At 52.9% G+C, this 22,874-nt stretch overlaps 1 protein-coding gene across 3 annotated transcripts in view; it reads right to left on the bottom strand.

The window, feature by feature from the left end:
* The window catches only part of OPCML (opioid binding protein/cell adhesion molecule like), a 1,072,271-nt gene extending 1,052,318 nt beyond the window's left edge, over nucleotides 1-19,953 (bottom strand). Inside the window, exon 1 of one of the 3 annotated variants that reach the window (XM_025287319.3) lies at nucleotides 18,318-19,953. In XM_025287319.3, the coding sequence (XP_025143104.1) occupies nucleotides 18,318-18,567 (250 nt within the window). In that variant the 5' untranslated portion in view covers nucleotides 18,568-19,953. The remainder of the gene's footprint in view (nucleotides 1-18,317) is intronic. The other 2 variants (XM_025287318.3, XM_025287321.3) reach the window with 2 other exon arrangements.
* Nucleotides 19,954-22,874: the final 2,921 nt, after the last annotated feature.

Raw genomic sequence — 22,874 nt, 5'->3', positions numbered from 1 at the left:
CCTGCACCACGATCTTTCTCCCACATCCCTTATTCTTAACCTCAGTGTTGTCTTAAAACTGTGCCCACTTTCCCTGTTGATCCACAGGGTAGGGTTCAGGACAGAGTACACCTTCTAGGGGCAAGCCAGCCCTTCCTTGGCCCTGAGGGACACCCTGCTATAATTCAGACAGAGTATCATGTGGACCAGCAGAAGGCTTGGTGAAGATGATCTCACGAAAGGCCTGACATTCAGCTGAAAGGACACATCTCCAGAGGTGAAAATGCCAGCATCCTACTGCCGTGAAGCAGGAGGAGGACAAAAACATGCCAAAATGGGTCAAAGGTCAGGCTTCAGCACCAGGGCTGGCTGCAATCAACCCTGATTTCTGAGCACACGCTGGAATCACAAAACATCCAGCCAGCTGGGTCCTTAAGGGATGCCCTGTGCAGTCTTCCATAGAGAAGAACTCTGAGGCTGAGGAAAGGCCAGTGACCCACCCAAGGGCACACAGCCCAGCACAGCCAGGAAGGTGAGTTCAGGACCTGGACTCCCATCACCACTTCCGATACCACTGTACTCATTCGGGGAGCAGGGGAATTCCTGAGCACAAGTTGTTCATCCTCTGATTACAGAGAAGAATCTTCACAACGGTGAAGACATTTTTTGGCATGGTTGTTGAGAGGGTAGATCATTAAAATCCCAAATGAGCTAGGGGAGATTTTAAAACATCCTAGCATCAGACACTGCACCCTGATCAATTACATCAGAATCTCAGGGAGGAGGACCCGGGCAGGGGTCCGGGAGTTCTGAGCTCCCCTCACGACCCCGCCCCACCGTGGTCCCACTATGCAGACAGGATCAAGAACCACGTCCCGGAGTCCAGAGGGAAAGAGTGCTTGCTGGGTGCAGTGGTCAACAAGGCTGTGTGGAAGAGACTGTTTCTGGGCTGGGCTTTGGGCTGAGATCAGAGCCGAAAGCCAGACCTGGGGTAATCAAGAGTCTTCATTTCCACGCTGCTGGCCCAGGAAGCACACCCTGAGTAGGAAAGACCATGAAAGCCATTGGACACTGCTATCATCTCTCTCTCTGGGCCTCTGAGTCCACTCACCAGAGCAATCTGGGGTGAATTACTTCTGCCCCCAGTTTTCCATGCAGAGGGGGTGAAGCAGGCTGAGGAAGGGCCCCAAGTCTGAGAGTCTACAGCCCTGACCCTGGTAGAACCCACTCCAGCCTGCAGACTCAACCTGCAGTCACTGGCTGGGGGCCTAGTCTGCTGTAAGTGCTGCGTTTCCTGCCCACGGATCACACGGAGGAGGGGAGGAAAGGAGGTGCTGGAGAGACCTGTCAGGCATCACCTCGCCCAGGCTTCACACCCAGATCTCATCTGCCTGTTTCAGCAGCCTTACCCTTGGGACCAGGCCCACACCCAACAGCAAGGAAGAACCCGGGGCTACAAACGTGGGGCCATGAACATGGGCGGGGGCCATGAGCCTGAGGGGGTGCCCACGAACATGGGGGCCATGAATGTGGGGAGGATGCCTGGGCATCCCCCTCTTGCCTGGCATTACCCCCAGCACCCGGTCAGAAGGATGGGACAGACAGAAGGGGCCACGCTTTTCAAGCCCCCTCCTGACTCGCCTATGGTCCCTGCTGCAATGGGGTAGCCTGCCTTTCAGTGTTTACCCTGAGGCCCCCTTGAAGTCCTCTAATGCATGCATGCTCAGACTTCACTCAGCCAGCCTGCTCCCACGGATCCACATCGGCAGATCCACTCCAAGTCACAGAGCGGCTGAGCAGGTTCCGCAGGGGTGTGGCGGGGTTGTCCGCACTGGGGGAGCTCCTCCTCTAAAGCTGACCAACTTGCACAGGATGTTATGCTCAGGGGAGCCACCCACTGGATTATTTACCCAAGAACAGCTCTGAACCCCTTTTCCGTGTGGGACCCCACTTCCCAGCCACCTCCTCCTGAAGACTGCTGGGGTCCTCCTTGTGCCCACGTTTACCCCTTGAATCAGACACAGGAGCCAAAGCTCTGGCTTCAGAGAATCACTGAGGCCACAGAGGGAAGTTCTTAGGTGGAGAATTCTGCTGAAGGTTTGCTTGTACCCCTGCGGGCCTGGAAATGCAGGCGGGCCTCCATGAGGCCTCGGATGATCCCAGCTGGTCATGGTGCAGGTCATGCATGGCCACGAGATGCGGGTCTGAGCAGCTGAGGACCACTGCCTGGACAACCCCTTCCAGCTTGTTGTTCCAGGTTGAGAAGAAAGTCTTTCAGATCTTCACCAGATTTTCTCTGGTGTGATCTATAGGGAACTTTCTCCAAGAGGGAGGAGCGTGAGAAGTGTCTGAGCCAGGACTCATCAGACCTCGTTTCCACCCCTGAGCCCCCCACTCACCCGTGGCCCCTCTGCATGTGGCTGTGTGAACCCACATGAGCCTCCGTGCTGGGCTCCAGTGCCTCAGGTCCCTTATGACGCTGATCGTTTGTGGACACGGACGTGGCCTCCCCAGACTTGGGCTTCTGGTCTCTCCCTGTCATTAAATACTCCAGAGCATGTTATGAACGCAGCCTGTACTTTCCCAGCAATAACATCACCCATGTTCCTTGAGTCAGATCCTGCAGTGACAGGTGATATGTGGCCAGGAGCTCCACCAACAAGGCCTGCAGCTCACTCGCCTGGTGGCTGTCGCCCTGACCCTTTACCAGCCTATCAACACGTTGCCGTGGACGATCACCCAGGTAATCATGTCCATCACCTCGTTCAGAGCTGGAGTCCCTGGAGCTCAGTGTCTGGGTTGGCTCCAGGGTCCCCCTCCCCTCACAGATCTGAGAAGCCTCTCCGGTGGAACTTCAAGAAAAGGTTTTTCACTCTTCTTCATGTTTTCAGGGAGCAGTTAATGAGAAGGCTGTAGGAGAACACACCATGAGGTGCCCGCAGGCTTTCTGGCTGCCCCTCCTGGAGAGACCCTGAATCCTGAGCTTCCAGAGCCTGGTAGAGACCAAGTGCTCACCAGACGCCCACGGCACCCGTGACCTTGTCGAACTAATCGTCCAATATGGAGTTTCACCATGAAGCAGCTTTCACCTAAACCAAATCTGGCATTTATAATGGAGTTCATGAAAAGATCCTAATCAGTGAGCTAGATCGCAGAAATTAACAGTTTAGCTTCTAAAATTACTGTTGTCAACAACCCCGCAGCAGAGAAATCAGGCCACAGGATCAGCTGAGTATAGAGGAGAAATTCGACTCAGAACCCCAAAAGGTCAGTCCTTACACGGCAAGGCAAGGCCTCCCAGGGCTGCGAAGGCCTCTGCAGTAGCCAGGGAGCCCAAGAGCACTTCTGCAAGGACTGGAGTAGCCTCAGGACCAGTCATGGCCATGAGAAAGGCATCCGGACAGCGGGCACGGGTCCCATCCCCAGGCATCCATAAGGCCATAGGGCTGCAACGCTGTCAGCCTCCACAGGGTGAGGTCAGACATGCTCACATGGGAACGAGAAGCCAGCTCAGGGTGGGGCTGGACAGGGTCTGGTCTGCTTTCTGCCCCAGTGATCTGACTACCCCTTAGGCTTGAAGCCCTGATACACTGGCCTCTCTAATACGGGCTCATGCTGCAGCTCACAGGTCACTCCAAAGTGACTGAAGTTGGGTGGGGGGCAGGGGGAGTTCCTCCCGCACTCCTGCTAGGTTTTTGCCTCCTCTTCTCCGGCTCACCTGTGTCTGCTCCCACCCCCAGCACCTGGAGCTCCTGAGATCCCTGTTACCAATGGACTGTGGGTAAACACAGGACACTCTGAGTATCTGACCGGAGATCCCTCCCTTTCATCAAGAACCAGCCCAAACACCCCAGTCAAAAGTGCTTTTTAACAGACACAAAGACACAGAGAACAAGAAGTATGGACAACAAGGTGGGAAGCGGGGAATGGATTGGGAGACTGGGATTCACATATATACACTACTGATAATGTGTATAAAATATATAACTAGTGAGAACCTACTATATAGCCCAGGGAACTCTACCCAGGGCTCTTTAGTGATCTAAATGGGAAGGAAATCCAAAACAAGAAGAGACGCATGTATACATATAATCGATTCACTTTGCTGTGCAGCAGAAACTAACACAACATTGTAAAGCAACTATCAGTTCAGTTCAGTTCAGTTCAGTCACTCAGTCGTGTCCGACTCTTTGCGACCCCATGAATCACAGCATGCCAGGCCTCCCTGTCCATCACCAACTCCCGGAGTTCACCCAGACTCACGTCCATTGAGTCAGTGATGCCATCCAGCCATCTCATCCTCTGTCGTCCCCTTCTCCTGCCCACAATCCCTCCCAGCATCAGAGTCTTTTCCAATGAGTCAACTCTTCGCATGAGGTGGCCAAAGTACTGGAGTTTCAGCTTCAGCATCATTCCCTCCAAAGAAATCCCAGGGCGGATCTCCTTCAGAATGGACTGGTTGGATCTCCTTGCAGTCCAAGGGACTCTCAAGAGTCTTCTCCAACACCACAGTTCAAAAGCATCAATTCTTCAGCGCTCAGCTTTCTTTACAGTCCAACTCTCACATCCATACATGACCACTGGAACTATATCCCCCCCAAATTTTCAAGAGTGCATTTTAATATTTAGGGCCATCCTCACTTCTTTATTGGACAAAATTCCTTCTATTTCAATCTGGCTCAGGATTTTTAATGGATCTCAAAACTCTACCACCACCACCGTGAGTAGGTTTACACTACTGTTTGCAACCCATGATCTCAGACACTGCATTTTAGTTAAGGTTTAAATGTTCATGCATAAGAATCCCATCTGGACTGTCACTCTCACTCCTGACTACCCTCAAGCTAATACAGTAAACTCCAAGATTGCCCTAAAGAAGAGAGCTGTTTGAACAGTTTGACTAATGAAAATGGCACACCCAGTGAGAGAGTCAGTCCAGCTAAACTAATCACGTGGTTGTGGCCTAAGACTTCTCATATCTGCTTTACTCCAGACATGTTCCCACCATCACACCTAACAGTGTTATCATCAGTGCACTCCCCTTGTTAGCCATCCCTACAAAGCGTTCATCAGAGAGCGCCCAGCATAGATGAAGAAGTTGATGACCTGATTTACAGGTTTGGGATAAACCTAATTTTCAGTGGAACAAACTGAAAACTAGAAGCTTCTCACAGACTTGAAACCAGGATGGATCAGAGGTACAGGCCTCTGGAATAAAAGAGAAGGCTGTCCTTCATTAGAGTGGTGAGAAAGACAACTGACCTAAGTTAGGGGGTTGCTAGGAGACTGTGCTGACCATTTAAAACCACACAACAGTGATTCTCAACCAGGAGCAATTGTGTGCCCCAGGGGACATGTGTCGGTGTCTGGAGACAATCTCAGTTGTCACAACCGGAGAAGGGCTGCTCGTGTATGATGGGTAGAGGCCAGGGACACAGCTAAACATCCTGAGATGCACCGGGCACACCCCACAACCAAGAAGTGTCCTGCTGAGTGTCAAGACTCTGGCGACATCAGGGAAATCACGCTCCAGAGGCGAGTGCAGGACCACAACCATTCACCACGGAAGCATCACTGGAGGGCAGAGCCCACTTCATGAGCCCCCCAGTGGATGTGCTCCAGGTAACAAACCAGGAAGATGAGAAAGAAGGCCAGGTGTGCGCTGCATCTCCACACAGACTCGGGTCACGTGGCGGGAGAAATAGGGAGCTTTTTCACTAATCCAGAGACACCAGAAACCCAAGGGGAAATCTGCAGAACTTGGGATGAAGATGTCTCACTTACTCAGAGTCGGGGGAGGGCTTCCAAGGCCCAGGGCTCCAAGGTTCTGCATAGGAGAATCTTGAAGAGCAAGTCCTTCCTGGAGTTCATGACCATACACGCAGCTCTCCCAGGACTGCCCGAGAGTGTTGTGGGGCTGCAGAGCAGGGCGGGTGCTATGACAGGGAGCTGGGGAAGGCAGGAATCTGGAGCAAAGAGCCAAAGGTGGGCCTGTTCTCAACCCTGCACCACACCAGCTTGGACCCTCCCAAAACCAGATGCCAGACAGGACAGAGTGTCAAGATGTGGACCAGGGACAGCTGAAGAGAAGATGGGATGGAACTGGAGACCAGGGTCCTCTGATCCAGGAGTGTGAGAGTGAGGCTACAGGAAGCCTGGGCAGACACGGGGACACCAGGTCCTCCTAAGGAGAGTGTGGCCAAGCCCTGGGGAGCCTCAAGCCGATGCCACCCATCACAGAGGCTGTGTCTCTAAGAACAGCCGTGATCTGGCACCTCTGCCAGGCTCAGTCTGAACAACATGGCTACACAGCCAACACGGCCATGGGCTTCGGGGAGCAGAGGTGGGAAGGGAACTTGTGACCTAAGACTCCATCCTCGGGGCTGCACTATCAGTGGGACAACATGCAGGAAACCATCCAGTGTCACCAACTGTCACCAAGCTTCCTAACGGACTTCTTCCTGTGTGTCTCCTACTTCCTTCCTGTGTCTCCATCAGCGTGGCCTCTAAACCTTCCCCCAACCTGGGCTGGACCTTCCCACCGGGGAAGCCAGGACCCAAGTTTCTTCAGCAGGTGGTCCCTGGGGAAGAGCTGGGCAGAGAGGAACAGGGTGAGAACTAGGGTGAGGAACCACGTGCAGCTGGAACGGAGGGTCCCCGTGCTTAGCGCTTTTTCCTCCCCCAAGACTATTCTGCATTTACTTCCCCTCAATGGTCCTTTTTGATAAACAAGAGAACATCCGTAATCCTGGTCTGTATCCACTGACATGTTACTCATTTTTACCACAAAGACGGAATTGTCGAAGGACATGACAGCTGCTTCGAGACGGGGCCTGCAGAGCAACTGTGCTGCACCAGGACACGGAGCGGGGTGAGGTCAAGGACACCTCCCATGCTGAGTCTTGAGAGGAGCAGCCAGAGAGGAGCCGTGGACGCCTTCTGCCAATGACGATGTGATGTTTCTGTCCTGACTCCAGGCCCAGGGAAGTGGCACGAGCAGAGTTCTGGACCTGAGTGGTACTGGCCCCAGGGATGCTCTGAGTGCTAAACCGAGTAAAGGAAAGGAATACTAGAATTCCTATTTTCATTTCTTTATCTCATCCTTTTTGTTATTGTATATGTGTAGTGACACAGATCATCTCTGCCTCAATAAATACAGTGCATGCACAGGCTCTAAAACAAAGTTGAGAGACCACTGGTCAGGTACTGGGTTTTCCTGGTGGCTCAGATGGTAAAGAATCTGCCTGCGATGCAGGAGCCCTCGGTTCAGTCCCTGGGTCAGGAAGATCCCCGGGGAAGGGAATGGATACCCACTCCAGTAAGTGATATATTAATTGTACAGTAGGTCTCAGTTTTTTTAATAGCAAAAAGGGATGGTATGAAATAGGCCAGAGTGGGACTACTCTGGTTGCTCAGAGAAGATGGGGTCATGGAATGAGGCAGAGACTTCCACCACTTACCTGCAACCAAGCCTGCAGGGCTCTGAGCCCCCAGGAAGCGGGGGTTGGGGGGCTCAGGTGTGGCAAGGGCAGGCAGGCAGTTGCTGTGTCTACCAGGATGCCCTGTGCTCAATCTGGGGTCTCTGGTGTTTTACATTGCTTGGCCCACCCTCAGGGGCCCTGGGCAGGGCTCTGCCCACAGCGGAGTCTGCCCCAGAGGGCCACAGGCATCGAAACCACCCACACACCACTCAGCCTTGGGCAGGACCTCTGCTCTGAGGCTGGAGTGCCCCAGGGCTCAGACCTGGCCCCGCTGCCCACTTGCTGGGTCTCTGCCGCACCCTCTGCCCCTTATCCTGCCCACAGCCCCTGCCTCGCGGCCTCATGCTGTCTTCATCCTTCCCAGTCTCTGGCCTCCAGCCAACCCCAGCTCCACCTCCACCCTGACTCCCTCCTGCTCTCACCTCTGCTCTTGGCTGCCACGCCGCTCTGTCTCCTCCCACTAACATTCAGTGCAAAAGAGGCAGCTTTGGAAATTCTAAGAGAATAACAAAGATATTTCTCATGTATCCAGTTCTTTGGGCAGGTGTTAGTCGCTCAGTCATGTCCGACTCTTTGTGACCCCACAAACTGTAGCCCGCCAGGCTCCTCCTCTGTGCATGGGATTCTCCAGGCAAGAATACTGGAGTGGACTGTCATTTCCTTCTCCAGGGGATCTTCCCGACCCAGGGATCAAACCCAGGTCTCTTACATTGTGGGCAGATTCTTTACCGTCTGAACCACCATACATTCCAAACACAGGCCTCAGTGAGAGGTCTGCTGATGGTAACCGAGAGCCGGTGTCCCAGATGAGTTAAACTGGAGAGACAGGTTTGTTTTGCTGACAAACCTACCACAGGCGTCATCCCAGATGTCACCATCGAAAGCAGCAGAACAAAAAAGAGTCATGAAGAATTGAAAATAAAGCCAGATAGAGGATATGGGATGGGTTCACAGGAGAAAAGGCCCCTCACGCAGCTCCTGAGGTCTCTGCTTCCACATTCTCCCACAAGGCATGGCAGAAGGGCTCCGTGGCCACCATAAAAATAAACAATTTTTATTGAAGTAAGTTAATGTAAAATATTACAAAATTACAGGTATATAACATACTGACTCATAATTTGCAAAGGTTACACTCTGTTCATGGTTATTATAGAATATTGGCTATATTCCCCATGTTGTACAGTATGTCCTTATACCTTATTTTATACCAAAAATAAATAAATGAAAGAAGAAAGCAAGCAGTTGTCCAGGTCATAATATAGGTGTGGGCCGATCTTCGTGGGCACCATGGGGGCAGGTGTAGGGCGGTGCCCTTTCACTCCAAAGTGGAAGTGTTAGTCACTCAGTCATGTCTGACTCTTTGTGACCCCTGGATCTGAAGCGATGTCTCTTCTTGGACTTCCCACATGTAATCACAACTCAGCTTGCCCCAAATACTCATCCTAGTGACCAAGTGTTGAGCTCTTACAAGCGCCAGCCTCTGTGCTCATGGTTTTATTTGAATGTATATATGTGTGTTAGTTACTCAGTCACGCCCAACTCTTTGTGATCCCATGGACAGCAGCCCACCAAGCTCCTCTGTCCATGGAATTCTACACGCAAGAACACTGGAGTGGATGATCTTCCTGATTTGGGAATCAAACCTGGGCCTCCGGCATTGCAGGCAGATTCTTTACCATCTAAGCCACCAGGGAAGCCCCTTCCCCCTGAAACAGGAGGAGGGGCAGACTCATCAGAAAAGGATGCAGAATCCCAAGTGATTTTCACCATCCCTTCCCATCTGGGCCTCACCCAAAGAGGCGTCCACCCTGGTGCCAAGTAAGACTGGGCACGGCCGTCTCCGTGGGAGGAAGCCAGGGGACTCCCAAGGCAACTCAGCCTCCCTTGGACTGGAGGCTGACGGGCTATTTCCACCTCCACACTCTCTATTCCAACATTCTTCTGCCTTCGAGGAGCTGGGGATCCCCTGGCACTGGGCTCTTCAGAAAAACCAGGTTGTCTTGTTCAGAGAAGCAAAGGCTGCTTGAGGCTTGTCTTCCTAGAAGGCAAATGCCCATCGGAACCTGGACCCAGCACCGCCACCTAGATCTCTGTCACTGTGAATATGCATCCTGGCTTCCCATTCCACGTTTTCCACAGCTCTCCTGACCCCATCTCTCCATCAACTATGCCCAGGCCTCTGTGGTCCATAGTGAGGGCAGAGCAGGGAGCGAGGAAAGGGGTGCAAGCCTTCACTTCGATCATAGATCATACAGAGTGGTTATGATGTACACAGAGGTTCTATATACACTGCCAGTCCCCATTTCACCAGGAATCGGTACTATAACATTCACAGCATTTTGGGTGGATTTTCTTCTCTTGGGTTTGATGGTCCAGTGCTGATAAAGGCAGGTGCCTTTCCCAGTGTGCAGACCAAACAGGACAGGTAGACATGTGTGGGGTATTTGATATGTACCACCCTGAGCATCTCTCTCCACACATCAAGGATCAACTGGTTTCTAGAAGTCTCCCAGTTCGAGTATAGACATCATTCACAGTATGAGGATGCCCCTGAGAAGGACAAGCTTCTCTCTTGCTCCTGACCTGTCAACTTAATCTTTGGGTACTGGGCACTCAGAAGTCCCTTGCTCCACACACTCCTTGCGCACTAATATAAGAGAGCTCTGGGGAACAGAGCAGGGGCCGAGGCTGCAGGTCCACTTTCCAACAGGGGACCTCACGGGGAGGCTCAGAACAGCTCAATGCTGTGTAAAAACGCCACCAGCTGGGCTGTGAGCACAGGATGTTGAAATTCCATGTGGACATGCTGGCTGGTCCCTACTGACTGTGTGACGTTAGATGAGACACTGGGCTTTCTGTGCCTCAACACTCTCGACTGTGGAGTGAAAGGAAGGGATATGACACTCTCCAGAGGCCCTCTCAGCTCCCAGGGCTCTGCTTTCCTACATAAAATTAACAGGACTCACCCAGGTGGTGGGCGTGACGGGGAGGTCATGCCTGCTTTCATGACATCACAGTAACACTGGTGAGAAGATTGAATCCTAATTCCCAATAATCAATCTTGAGTCCAATCCAAGCATCTCTAAAATGCCTGGTTACTTAAGAGCAAAGAGCCCCAGGCAGGATCCAGCAGATGATAGTGCTGGAGCCCTTTGTGATCTCCTTAATGTACTGGGAGGTGAATGATGCAATTTTAAGCTCCTACATTAGCTGCTAAGAGGACACCAGAGAAGGGACTGAGATGATGAGACCTCCAGGAGTGATGGTTCCAGGGGAAAACTACGCATGAGCTGAAGGAGATGGTCTGTAAGCAGGACGTGCAGGACAGAGCCTCTTCTCTGCCGGGTGCTGCCAGGGCTCGCCATGGGTTTACCTTAGACGTGGGTTCTTCAGATGCATCTGGGGCAGCTCTGACTCTCCCAGAGAGGCTCCATGTCACCCACGTCTCTCTAGTCCGACACCCGCAGCCACTTCCCACCTGATCTACTGCAGAGGCCTTCCGGCTGGCCCACCCCTTCTGAGTCTGCTCCCTTCTAACCCCCTCTACACCTGTACAGTAGGGAGATGGAAATGTAGGTCACGATGCTCACCCCTAGCAGATGAGCTGCATCAGTGGTGTTCCATCACTTCTAGAATGAAGACCAAGACAACTAACACGAGCTTCCAGGGCTGCTGACCTCCTCCTGTACCGCACACCCTTCCTCCATGCTCCAGACAAATAGGATGATGCCCTCTGGTCCCCACTGCTCCTGGTCCCTGCATGTCCTGTTCTGTCTGTCTCTTTCCATACCTTCCCTGGGTTTGGATAATTTCTGTGTTTCATCCTTCAGATCTCAGCTCAACTGTCACTTTCACAGACAAGTGGTCTTGCCTCCCTGGCAAGTCAAGCCCTTCCTGCAGGCAACCGAGGCAGCCCCTACCTGTCCTCCAACAGGACTCACATCAGCCTAACTTCCCTCCATGGGGGCATGGAGTTGAGACGCACGGTCTCTCCCATGCGGCCATGAACATCTTGAGAGCAGGGACCATGAGGACTTTGTTCAGGCTTCATGTTCCCAGCGCAGTGCCTGTCACACAGTAATCACTCAATATGCAACGTGTCAGACAAGCAAATGTGACTGGGACTTGTGTCGTCATCATCAGACAGGAGTAAGGCAAGACCCCTGCTGCTCAGAAGCCCACAGCCACGAAAGAGTAAGACTGAAGTCAGCTCGGCTGTAAGAAGTGACAGGACAAACACGAGAAGCCCTGTCTCCATTTCCTCTGGCTGAGCCCTCTGACCTGGTCCTGTGAACACGAATCCGTTGAGGTGTCACCTGCTCAGGCATGACTCGCCCTGTGCTATCATTGTTTGCCCTAAACCCAGCATCCTACTTACTGAGGACACAGCTCCTCCTTGTAGCATGCACCCTGCTAGCACTGCGAGCATGAGTCTGAATTTCTAATAATTGGGGCCACCTCATGAGTTTCCATGCTAAGTCGATTCAGTCGTGTCCAACTCTTTGTGACCCTATGGACTCTAGCCTGTCAGGTTCCTCTGTCCATGGGATTCTCCAGGCAAGAATACTGGAGTGGGTTGCCATGCCCTCCTCCAGAGGATCTTCCCAACCCAGGGATTGAACTGGAGTCTCTTACGTCTCCTGCATTGGCAGGCGGGTTCTTTACCACTAGCATCACCTTCCTGGATTTGCTTAAACCTGAGTGATTTTGGTTCCCATGAGGCCGACGGCCGACATCAGGACTCAAGTCTATGTTTACTGAGAGACCCTCACTCACAGGTGTCTCTGTGGCGACAGGTGACGTGACATGCAGAAGCACTGTCCGCAGCTCTGAGCTGCCACGCGTGTGTGTGGCTGGAAGCTTGGGCTGGTGTTTTTTGACAAGCGTGAAGACCGGAATGAGTAATCACTACAGCACTTCCACCTCCCATTAGCAAAGCCTCTCTCTCAACACAGAGAAGCTGATCGGAGGCCCAACCCAGGGGCCCAGATGCCTGAAGATTCGATGGAGGAACAGAAAAGGGTGGAGCGGAGAAGCTGACACTTGGTACTCGTGTGACCTGGCTGGTCACCCGTGCACGTGTCCATTCGTCCATCTCCTCATTTGTTCAGTTCACAGGTGCTCTGTGAGCATGTGTTCTGTATCTGTCACTGTGCAGGGCACCCCGTCATGTGACTGGATGCATTTCCTACCCCGAGGAACCACAGTCCAGGCAGCAAAGTGAGACATAACAGGAAGAATCACTCTAAAATACCTGGACTCAACAGTGTTAAATAGGAGAAACCTGGCCTCCTGGACTGGGCAGTAAGGAGGGAAACATAACCTACTCTAGAGCATCTAGAAAACTCTCCTAGGAGAGAGAAACTAGAGCTGAGCCCCGAAGGATGGAAAGGACATTTATCCAGAAACATCATAAAGGGAGGGTCAGGTGACCTCCCAGGGGAAACCGCTGGGGAAGGAGAGAGCACAGTGTTTGGGGACCGAGCCCTGAGCGATACGGAGCACAGGGCAGGCCATGGCCTGGGGACCAGGTTGAAATTGCTTTGGACTCCGGTCCTAAAGCAACCACAAGTCTGTGTAGGGTTTTAAGCAAAGAAAAGACAAGCTCAGGATTGGATAGTATCTCCCCTGCCTATCTCATGATCGCTTTGACAAATGAGCAAAACCCAAGATGAATGTCCCAGGTAGACCACAAGGCAGGAATGTGGCATTATCCTTGGTACAACCACTAAGCAAATGTCTAAGAGCGGTGACACAGCCTCTGTAAACTCCCTAAGAGGAAATGGGCAGGAGTGGCCACTCAGGCTGCTTCAGAGGATTTGTACCCTGAGATGTGGAAGGTGCTGGTCCTCCTGGGGTGGGTGTCACTTACCATTTCCCGGGAACGTGCAAGCAGCCGCTCCAATCAATGGCCTGTATCCCACCACATCGATCCATCTGGGCCTTTCGGGGGTGTCTCAGCGCAGCGTCTCTGCTCATTAAAGGAAAGTGCCTGCACCATAATGATAATGCCTCGCACTTACCCAGCACATCGCCCAGGGGTGTCTCAAAGCATTCGGCAAACATTTAATTAAGTTAGCCTAGTAACTGCAGGGGAGCCCCCAGCCTCTGGGCACTGATGGATCTATGGGGAGGGAGGTGCTGGGGAACCAGGGTCAGGCTCCAGGCCCAGGGCGGGTGGGGGGATGCTCAGGGTCCCTACATGGCTGGGGAAGCGCTCCCGTGCATGGCCATGGTGGAGTGTGGTACAGGCCAGGTGGAGGCCAGCCCCCACGGGCACCCACAGGAGAGCACCCAGGCTTGTGGCTACAGCAGGGAGCCCTGGAGGAGCAGAGATGCAAGTCCTGAGGGACAGGCTGCCTTCCTTGTGGGGCTGTGGATGTGATGGGGAGGGAGGCTGAGCTCTGACTTGGAGGCCTGTGTGTGTGTGTGTGTGTGTGTGTGTGTGTGTGTATGTGGGGCAGGAGTGGATTTAGTGAAGGAAGGATGTGTATTCTCACACCTACAGGAAGGGAATAGCAAGCACGTTTGTCTTCGAGTTTATCCCTGATACAGGGTCTCTTCCTGCCCATTCCCAGGATTACCCTCAGTGCTATGTGGGGCCCTACAAGCACCACCACCTTCGGGCACAGACTTGAGTTGTGTAGAAATCTAGTAAAGGAGCCACATCCTCCCCCCACTCCTGTTACTGCCTCCCCACTTCAGGGAAAGGCAGGCAGCCAAGGCCTCGCGGGTTGAGAAGCAAAGGCTCAGTTTCCCACCAAGAACATGAAGGCACTAGAGGACAGATGAGGCTGGCCTGAAGCCTGGCACCTTCAGCAGGGTCAGGCAAGTGGGCAGAGGAGAGCGGGGCCACCCTTGGTGAGGCCAGCCTGGCTCCCTCCTCTGAGCGCCCGTCCAGCCCCCGTGTCTGGAAGGTGCCACCCAGCATCGCGAGTGGTGCGAACGCCCACCCCTGCTGACGGGGCTCGCAGGCAGCCCCCAGCCATCTGTGGGCCGGCGCCCAAGATCTCCCACAGGAAGAGCCGGGCTGGGCATCCAGGCCTTGTCTCCGCCCAGCCAGCTGCGGGCGATGGCAACAGCCCAGGACTCGGGTCCAGCCAGCCCAGGACCGGAGGTCACGGCCTACAGGCTGCAGGAGACAGCCCGGAGTGCCGACTGGCCAAGCCTGACACAAGGCCCGAGGGCGGAGCACCTGAGAAAACTTCAGAGAAGCATCGGGGACCAAAGGGGCCACATCGGTTGCCCTCATCCTCCACACGGAGAAACCAAGGCCCAGGAAGCTCAAGGTCCATGGGCCACAGCATCAGGTCCAAGGGCAGGAATACTGGAATAATTCCCTGTTTCATGGACCCTGTTCTTAATTAAGGCAGGAGGGCATCTTACTCTGCAAACTGTGTAATCAGAACCCGGAGAGGGTCTTGATGGATAAACAAAGCTGGGACTGGACGGCTGGTTATCACCACGTGACAATGACTCCACCCTGCCTTCCAACTCCTCCACAAGGAAGGCCGGATCCCCTCCTGGGCAGCAGCCCCCTCTTTCTGCCCTATTACCAGAAGACCAGGCTGGGTTTTTTATGTTCACCTTGTGATCGGCTAGCCTACATTTTTGGCTACTCCATGCAGTTGCAAACAAGAAGCAAATGCTGCTCAAACCCGTGCTACAGATGATTGGTAGACTGAGGCCCAGAGGACAGCTCAGGAGAAGGTGACAAGCAGGAGGTCGTTATCTCAGCATGGGGACAGAAGCCCTCCAGATCACAGAGCCTGTCCTGGCACCACGGAGCTGGGCCTCTGACTGGGGTGACCCTGTGCTTCCAAAACTGAGCCTTGGCCATAGAGACAGCACCCCCACACCCACCCCCTCTACCCTGCCGGGTCTCATGCAGAGGGAAGAAGGCAGACCCAGAGAGGTTTGGACTCGAATGCTGCAGGCCGTGGACAGATTCTCAACTACAGACAAAGTGAGTGTAGAGGGACCAGGGATGGGGGTGCTTGTTAGAAATGCCCGTCTGCGTCTGCGGTGGGGGTAGGGATTCTTATGTTAATCTGCAACACCCCCACTCTTCACCCAGGCTTGCTTCCCACCCACTCCTCTCCCACCAAGGCCCCAGAACCCCAGATCAGGAAGGCTCCTTGCCCAAGCCAGTCTCTCCTTCTGTCTGGGGCCACCTGAGCCCCCACTCTTGGCACGCAGGGTCTCAGGAACTTCTCAAGCCCAGAGTGACAACTAAATTGTCCACCGAGTCCCCTCCCCATCTCGTGTGTGGGCTCACTATGGTTTCCATGTGTTACTGCCTTTCCCGTCCCAGAGAGTCTGCCTAGAAAAGCAGTGTTCGGCCATGGTTCCTCCTCCCCGCTCCTGCCCCCCGCCCCCGCCCCCGCCAAGGCATCAGGTGACAACAACATTAGCCTTAAAATTATTCTGGGATGGAGACGCGCGTTTCACCAGGAAACAGAACGCTGCAGAATGAAATGGCATCGCGGCCCAACCAGGTCAGGGCTGCATTATTGCATTAGCCTCTGCCTTTAGATGCTGGGAAAGTACACGGCTAACGAGCTGGTGTTAACCCCGAGGGGAGGAAAAGCATCATTAGAAACAAAGGAGTAGAGTCTAAAAACAGTAAAGGAAGCACAAGAAGTGAGGCGGCAGTCACCCCTGAACTTCTGGGCACAGCCAGGCCCAGCTTCCCCGCAGGAACCCTCCTGAAGGGACGCTGCTTTCCTTTCTCTGGGAGCCTCCAGGGCCAACTTTCCTCCTCTTCCTCCTCCTGGAGGACAAGGCCAGCTTCCAGCACAATCACCAGGAAAAGCAGCCCTCCCAGCAGAAATGTCTCCCCCTACGTGGCTCGCTGAGCTTATCTTGGTGAGGACAAGGGGCGGGGGGTGGGGGAGGCCGTGCCCTGGAGCAGAGCCTGCCTCAGGTAGGGGTGCATCTGTCGCCACAGTGGAGAGGAGCCCGTTGGGTACTGGGTGCCCTGCACCTCTAGGGGGAGGCATCACAGGCTCTGCTCCCTTCAGGATGCACTGCAATGCAGCTCCAGCACCCTCCGGGGGCTCGCTCCCTCCCCACTTTGGAAGTGCAGTGTTCAGAGAGGAGCCCAAAGCCACCAAGGGTGGGAGGGTGGTCCCAGCGCTGCTGTCCTGCCAACTCTGCTCTGGCTCAGCGAGAGGAGGGGGGAGCTGGGTGCTGGGGGCTCTGAGCTATCACCCAGGGAGGGACTGGCACCCATGGGAAAGTTTGTCTCTTCACCTGGACCTACAGTGCCCACCTGGCTCCCTCCATCCAGCTGCAGAAGGTACTGAGAGCCCCTTGGCCTTCCCTCCTGAGCCTGTGGAAACCCCATCCCAGGCCTGAACCTGGAAGAAGAGGAGCAGCAGCCCCCATTCTGAACTTCTCAGCCTGGAACGTGGTTGTGCAGAGCCCGTCTTGGCTGGGAAACATGCAATTTTAAAACAGCATCACATTATACAATGGAATTCCTCTTTTTTCCTTCCACACCATCCTCTTCTTCCCACTTCCCAATAAACTTTTCATTTTTCTGATTTCACTTTGGTAGCTTAGAAATACTTAGGCCTTTATGTTCTTAAAAAAAAAAGCCAAGAAATTCTGAATATAAAAATGTGAAATTGTGTGTGTTACCCATACCAGGATACGTAAGGCTGAAGAATCTTAGTATTTACATCTATGTATATACGCACATGATTTAAGGTTTAAGTGAATGTGTAACCAAATGCATGAATCTCAATTTGGGGAAAAAAAAAGAAAAGAAAATTTCTGTTGGGCTGGGGCTGAGGGTGGAAACCCCACAGACTCTCAGATGCTGTCTAAACCCTTGGAAGCATAGCCCAGTCCCTTCAGCAGTGTTTGAAGGCTGCCTGCAGGCATTCAGCTGTCTGCTTGCGAACGACACGCGTGCAATTATCAAATCTATTACAACGTGTTGGGTTTTGCAACACTTCCACTAAGCTTGTTCTGGCAGGATTGCAGCATCTCACCTGTGTCGCTGCAGAATTTGTTCCCCCCAAACAAGTTACTGCTGTGCTAGGTGGCACCACGTTTAAATCACCGGGGAGAGAAGGAAGGTGCTGAGGAGAACCAGGTAAACCCAGATTCCCACCCTTCCACTGGTGAGAACATTCCAAATTCTGTCAGGGGAAAGTCGCCTTTCAGATGCAAGGAGGAGGAGGCGGAAAATGAGATTCTGAATTTCAAAGGCACAATCTGCCCATTTGGTGGAAGGATAAAGAAAGGATGGCGGTGGGAGAGCCTTGTAAGAGGAGAAATACTGGAGCAAAGGAGGAGGGATGGGAGAGGAAGGGGCTAGAGAGGAGTGGGGAGAGGGTGGGAGGGAGGGAGGGAGGAAGGGGAGAGGGAAGAGAAAGGAGGAGAGATGGAAAAATAGAGATGCCTGGAGATAGGAGAGGTGCCGAAATGATGGGCAGAGGAACCAGGACACCCCCCTATCTCCTGCTGGTCCCAACAGGAGTGGCGAGAAGGACTGGCTGCTGGGAGTTGAAGCCCCTCTCCTCCGACCCCTGGGACACAACTGGTTAAAGCCAGCCGGCACTGGGCGCCAAGAGACAGCAGTGCCTCACAGCGGGTGCAGCTCTCGAACCCAGCTCACCAGACGCGCCGCCGCGGGGAGGGCTAACCCCAGAGCTATGCTGCAAGCACCCGTGTGTGCGCGTGAGGGAGAGCTGAGCGGTGCGTGCTCAGGCGCGAGCCCACCTCGACCCGCACACGCAGCTCATACTCCCTGGTCGCCCCCTCCCCAAACACCCCTGTCCCTGCCCCTTCCCCTTCGGCTCCTCCTCGGAGCCGCCCCGTGGAGCCGGAGCCCCTGTCGGGTACCTGGGATGAAGAGCAGGGCGGTCGTCACGGAGAAGACGATCCAGCAGGCGGGCTGGTGCATCTTGAGGCTGCGGGGTCCCCGCGGCTGGGCCGGCTGCTGCCGCTGCCGCTGCCGCCTTCCTCTGCACTGAATTCTGAGCAGGTTTAAATCCAATGTTTGCGAAGGGAGGGAGAGAGCAGGAGAGAGGGGGAGCAGGCAAGCAGCGTCTCGGGTTTTTTCTTGCACAGACACACAACTGGTAAGCACCATCAGCACCAATCTGTGCGGGGCGCGGAGCAGACCTCCTCCAAGGCTCGCATTGGCTCCACTCTCCTGAGCGACACGCGGGCACTTTGCAGCGGGGAGGCTGGGCTCTGGGGAGCCTCGGTCTGCCCCCCACTCACCCTCGCCCCGAGCACGAGGCGGACGCTGCTCTGTGGGTGAGGTGCCAGCGCGCAGGGCTTCCTTCCTTCCGTGGGCAGAGGCGCGCCTTCGTGGGCAGAGGGAGGGGCTGGCTCAGGGCGCAAGAAAGGCACTGTGACCAAAGCTCAGGCCAGTTCTTCACTGTCTTCCCTCCTCCTGGTCTCCAGGTGGGGAGGGGACAGGAGCCGAGGCCGCCTACGGGGGTCACTGGGACATTTAGGTCTGTGCCCGCCTTGCCCCCCAACTCTGTTATTAGGAGCACTTAGATTTCAGTTTTCCCAGCAGGAAGATGGGTGCATCAAGGTTTTCTCCACGAAGGATGCAAGGAGAATTGGCCCGGTTCTCCACAATTAGAGCATCCTCAAACCCCAGAGGTGAAGCTATAGACATCGAGCAGTTGGTGTGTTGAGGCCGCCAGGGGCAGGGGTGTGCTCAAAATGACGGACAGGAGGCAGGCTGCTGCTAAGTCACGGGAATCTCCGGGTGAGAGAACTCAGAAGCAGCCTGCAGTTTTCTACCTTCTATCCTGGCTACTGTCCACAGCCCGTGCGGCCCTTCCCCTGAAACAGCCGCTAGCTCAAGTGGACCGTTCCTCATGGGGGTGCAGTTCCTTCCTGCTCCACAGCTGCTCTCAGGAAGGCCTACAGCCCCACTCCCGGCCTCCAGGCCTGCCATGGGTGGTGCTCTCTGCTCCCTGAGGAGGCGCCCCTCTGATGGACCCGCTCAATGTCCAGGATCTGTGAAATGAACAACATGGGGTATTACAGAAGGTGGGCACACACTGCTACTGCTACTGTTAAGTCACTTCAGTCATGTCCAACTCTGTGCGACCCCATGGACTGCAGCCTAACAGGCTCCTCCATCCATGGGATTTTCCAGGCAAGAGTACTGGAGTGGGGTGCCACTGCCTTCTCCGATGGGCACACACAGTAACACTATAAATATTTCTGCCCCCAAGTGTCCTCTCGAGAACCCACCAGGGCCTGGATTCCTTCCCAGCTCAGTGTGTGTGCTCAGGCTCATGGTCTGTGTGACCGACCCTGTGGGTCTGCCCTCCACCTTCACTGAGATTGCAAACATTTTCCCAAGTGCCTGCCATGGACACATATTCACATGTATCGTCTTAGTTCATCCTCATCATAGTCCCACAACTTGGCCATTACTACCACTGGATTTTAGTAGGCTGAAACTGAAGCTCAGAGAGGTTCAGCAACTTGCTAAAGGTCACACAGCTAAGAGAGTTAGGATTCAAACACAGAGGTGTCCTAAAGTGAAATCCTCACAGTTGCCATTAAGTAGCTATGCCTACTGCCAATTGCCAATGAGTTTTTCTGGTCTAACAGAACAGGGGCGGTTTCTAAAAAAAATAAGAACTGTGCTTTTAAAGAAGTAAAACAATCAATGCTTTACTTGGTCATCACCACCAGGGCTGGAGCTGGGGGTGCATCTGAGGCTCCTGCACCCCAGCATGCACGTGACACACATCTGAGTCCCAGGTGTGTGTGTCCTGGAGGCTCCCTGCAGCCTCTGGTCCCTCTCGAGAGCTGATAGGCAGCAGGAGTCAACCTGCCTCAGCCTCTACTGGACTCAGCACAGTGGCGGGCACTCCATGTACATCTTCTCTGATTCCCACCTGCACAGATGCAGACACAGACCAGCTCAGAGAAAACCCAGTCTCTTCTCCAGCGCCATGAAGTGGCAGAGAACCTAGGACCTTCTTACTCCAAATTCATCTTCTTTCTCTATTTCCCTTCAGTTATATTTGTGTTTTAAAAACCTCCCATTTATTCAACCAAACTATTTCCTATAACACACACCTACACATGCCCTGCACCTTTAATTAAATTCATGTTTAAGAAACATCAATGTATAACAAGAAATATTTTAGTTTTTCAAATGTGTATGCCTAATAAAACCTTTTCTTGAGCAAACACATAAATATGTATTTTTACTGATCAATTCTTCTAGTCTATTAAATGATTAAAATATATGTCTCTTTTATTTAAAGAAAAAGTAGGAGAAGAAACGTATAAATGCATATTTAATCAATAGATGGCACCAACTCTGAAAAGAGATATTATGGTCTACTGGGTCTGTTTAAACACCTTAAAAAATACAAATACAAATAAAAATGCTTCAATGCATATTTACTAGGGGGACTGTTCTTTCCTCTGGAGTAAATAATATGCAATTTTATACCTTCTATGAATCCTTTTTTTCTCCATCTAAAGCAAACAAAATCATCAAAACTGTATTTAAATAGCCATAAGGTAGGAGAACAACCCAACCGAAACCAGGCAATGGTGCTGTGATGCGGACTGTCACCTTCCACTCCTGTGTCTGCACTCATCTTTCTTCTTAGCAGGGACAGCGACAAGGTGGACCGCTTCAGAGGGAGCTGGGTCAGGGTGAGTCCTTCCCCAGAGGTAGGCCGGGGCCCCCCAACCTCACCCCTGCCTGCCAGCATTGTGACCTTGGGTAAGGAATTCAAGAACTTCGTCTGAGCTACAGGTTAAAAATGTTTATACAAAAGACCGCATCAATGATTAGACTGCCTTTTGGCACTTCGTTCATGGCATAAGCATTCATCTCATCATGTACTTATTATGGGCCAGGTAAATACATACCTGAAATGTGTGACATTCAGGAAAAGTAGCACAGAGCAGGCCAGAAGCCCATCCTTGCCCACCTAAAACTCATCACATCACAGCTTACACCTGTGAAAAGTGATGGAGAAAAAATATAGATTGATAGGAAAGGACCAAAGATGGCAGTGCATCTGAAGGTAGGCAGGTGGAGATGGTGCGGAGACCACTGGAGAGGCTGGTCTTGGGTGGGACTGGCCAGGAGCAGAGACCCCCCAGACTGTTCCGGGCAGAAAGCACAGTCTGAGCAGGTGCAGCAGGGCAGGGAACTCAACCTGTGAGACTCCTAAGGTTCTCTGCACCGTTCCCATTCACCGACTTTGTGCTGAAATCAGCCTGGGGATGATGGATCCGCGAACGTGGAGCCCAGTGAGGAGGAAGGAGGGGTGGACTTGTAGATATTGTATTGCTGCGTTTTCTTCCTGTAAGATATTAAAAGGGGTGGATGATAAAATACTACAGATTAAAATCTGACTCTGTCATTGTAGCTCTAAATATTCCAGAATGAACCAGAGCCTCCCAGGCTTGGATCTCCTGAGAGCAAGTTAAAGACTCTGGAAGGCACACAAACTCCTTCAAACCACAAAGGTGCCATTTGGCTCAAAGGAACAAGGATTTATGAAGTGACACGTTCACCACTGGAAGAGCAACCTTGATTCTGAAGCCCGGGGACCCCCTTGAGGGCATCTCATCTCTGGTCTCAGCCCTCCGTCTACTCAAATGCATCCCCAGACTTTGTATATGTCCACGGAAGATCTCGCCATGTCCATGAGAGTTCTAACAATGACCACCCAGGATGTGTCAGCTCCCTGCTTGCTGACTGATGTGTGTGAATGGCTCCCAGGAGACAGAGCTCCTCACAGGTCTCAGACACCTCAGCGAGGGTGTCCCCCACCCCAGGAAGCGGGCAGAGGACACTGCACCAGAGCTGATCCCAAGGTGAACCCTTCCATCCTCTGATGCATTCACATGAAGCCTTTATAAAGATTTACTGTCTGGCTGCCCACATTGCACGTTATTTTTTTCAGTTAAAAAACTGTAATCAAAATAAGACACTATGATAAAGAATAAGAATGCATAGCACAGGGAGCTGCATTCAATATCTTGTGATAAATTATAATGGAAAAGAATTTTAGAAAGAAAATAGATATATATGTATGTATAACTGAATCACTTTGCTGTATACCTGAAACTAAAACAATATTGTACATCAACTGTGTGTGTGTGTGTGTGTGTGTGTGTGCTCAGTCACTCAGTTGTGTCCGACTCTTTGCAACTCCATGGACTGTAGGCCACCAGGCTCCTCTGTCCATGGGATTTCCTAGGCAAGAACACCAGAGTAGGTTGCTATTTCCTCCTCCAGGGGATCTTCCTGACCCAGGGATCAAACCTGCAGTTCTTGTGTCTCCTGCATTAACAGGTGGATTCTTTACCACTGAGTCACCAGGGAAACCCCCACATTACACTTGATCTTAACCAAAAGGCTCAGAATCAATTATGGTGTTGTTG

Source organism: Bubalus bubalis, chromosome 5 (genome assembly GCF_019923935.1).
Source record: "Bubalus bubalis isolate 160015118507 breed Murrah chromosome 5, NDDB_SH_1, whole genome shotgun sequence".
In the NCBI taxonomy this organism is placed as follows: domain Eukaryota; kingdom Metazoa; phylum Chordata; class Mammalia; order Artiodactyla; family Bovidae; genus Bubalus; species Bubalus bubalis.
This window is presented reverse-complemented; position numbering and strand designations above follow the sequence as displayed.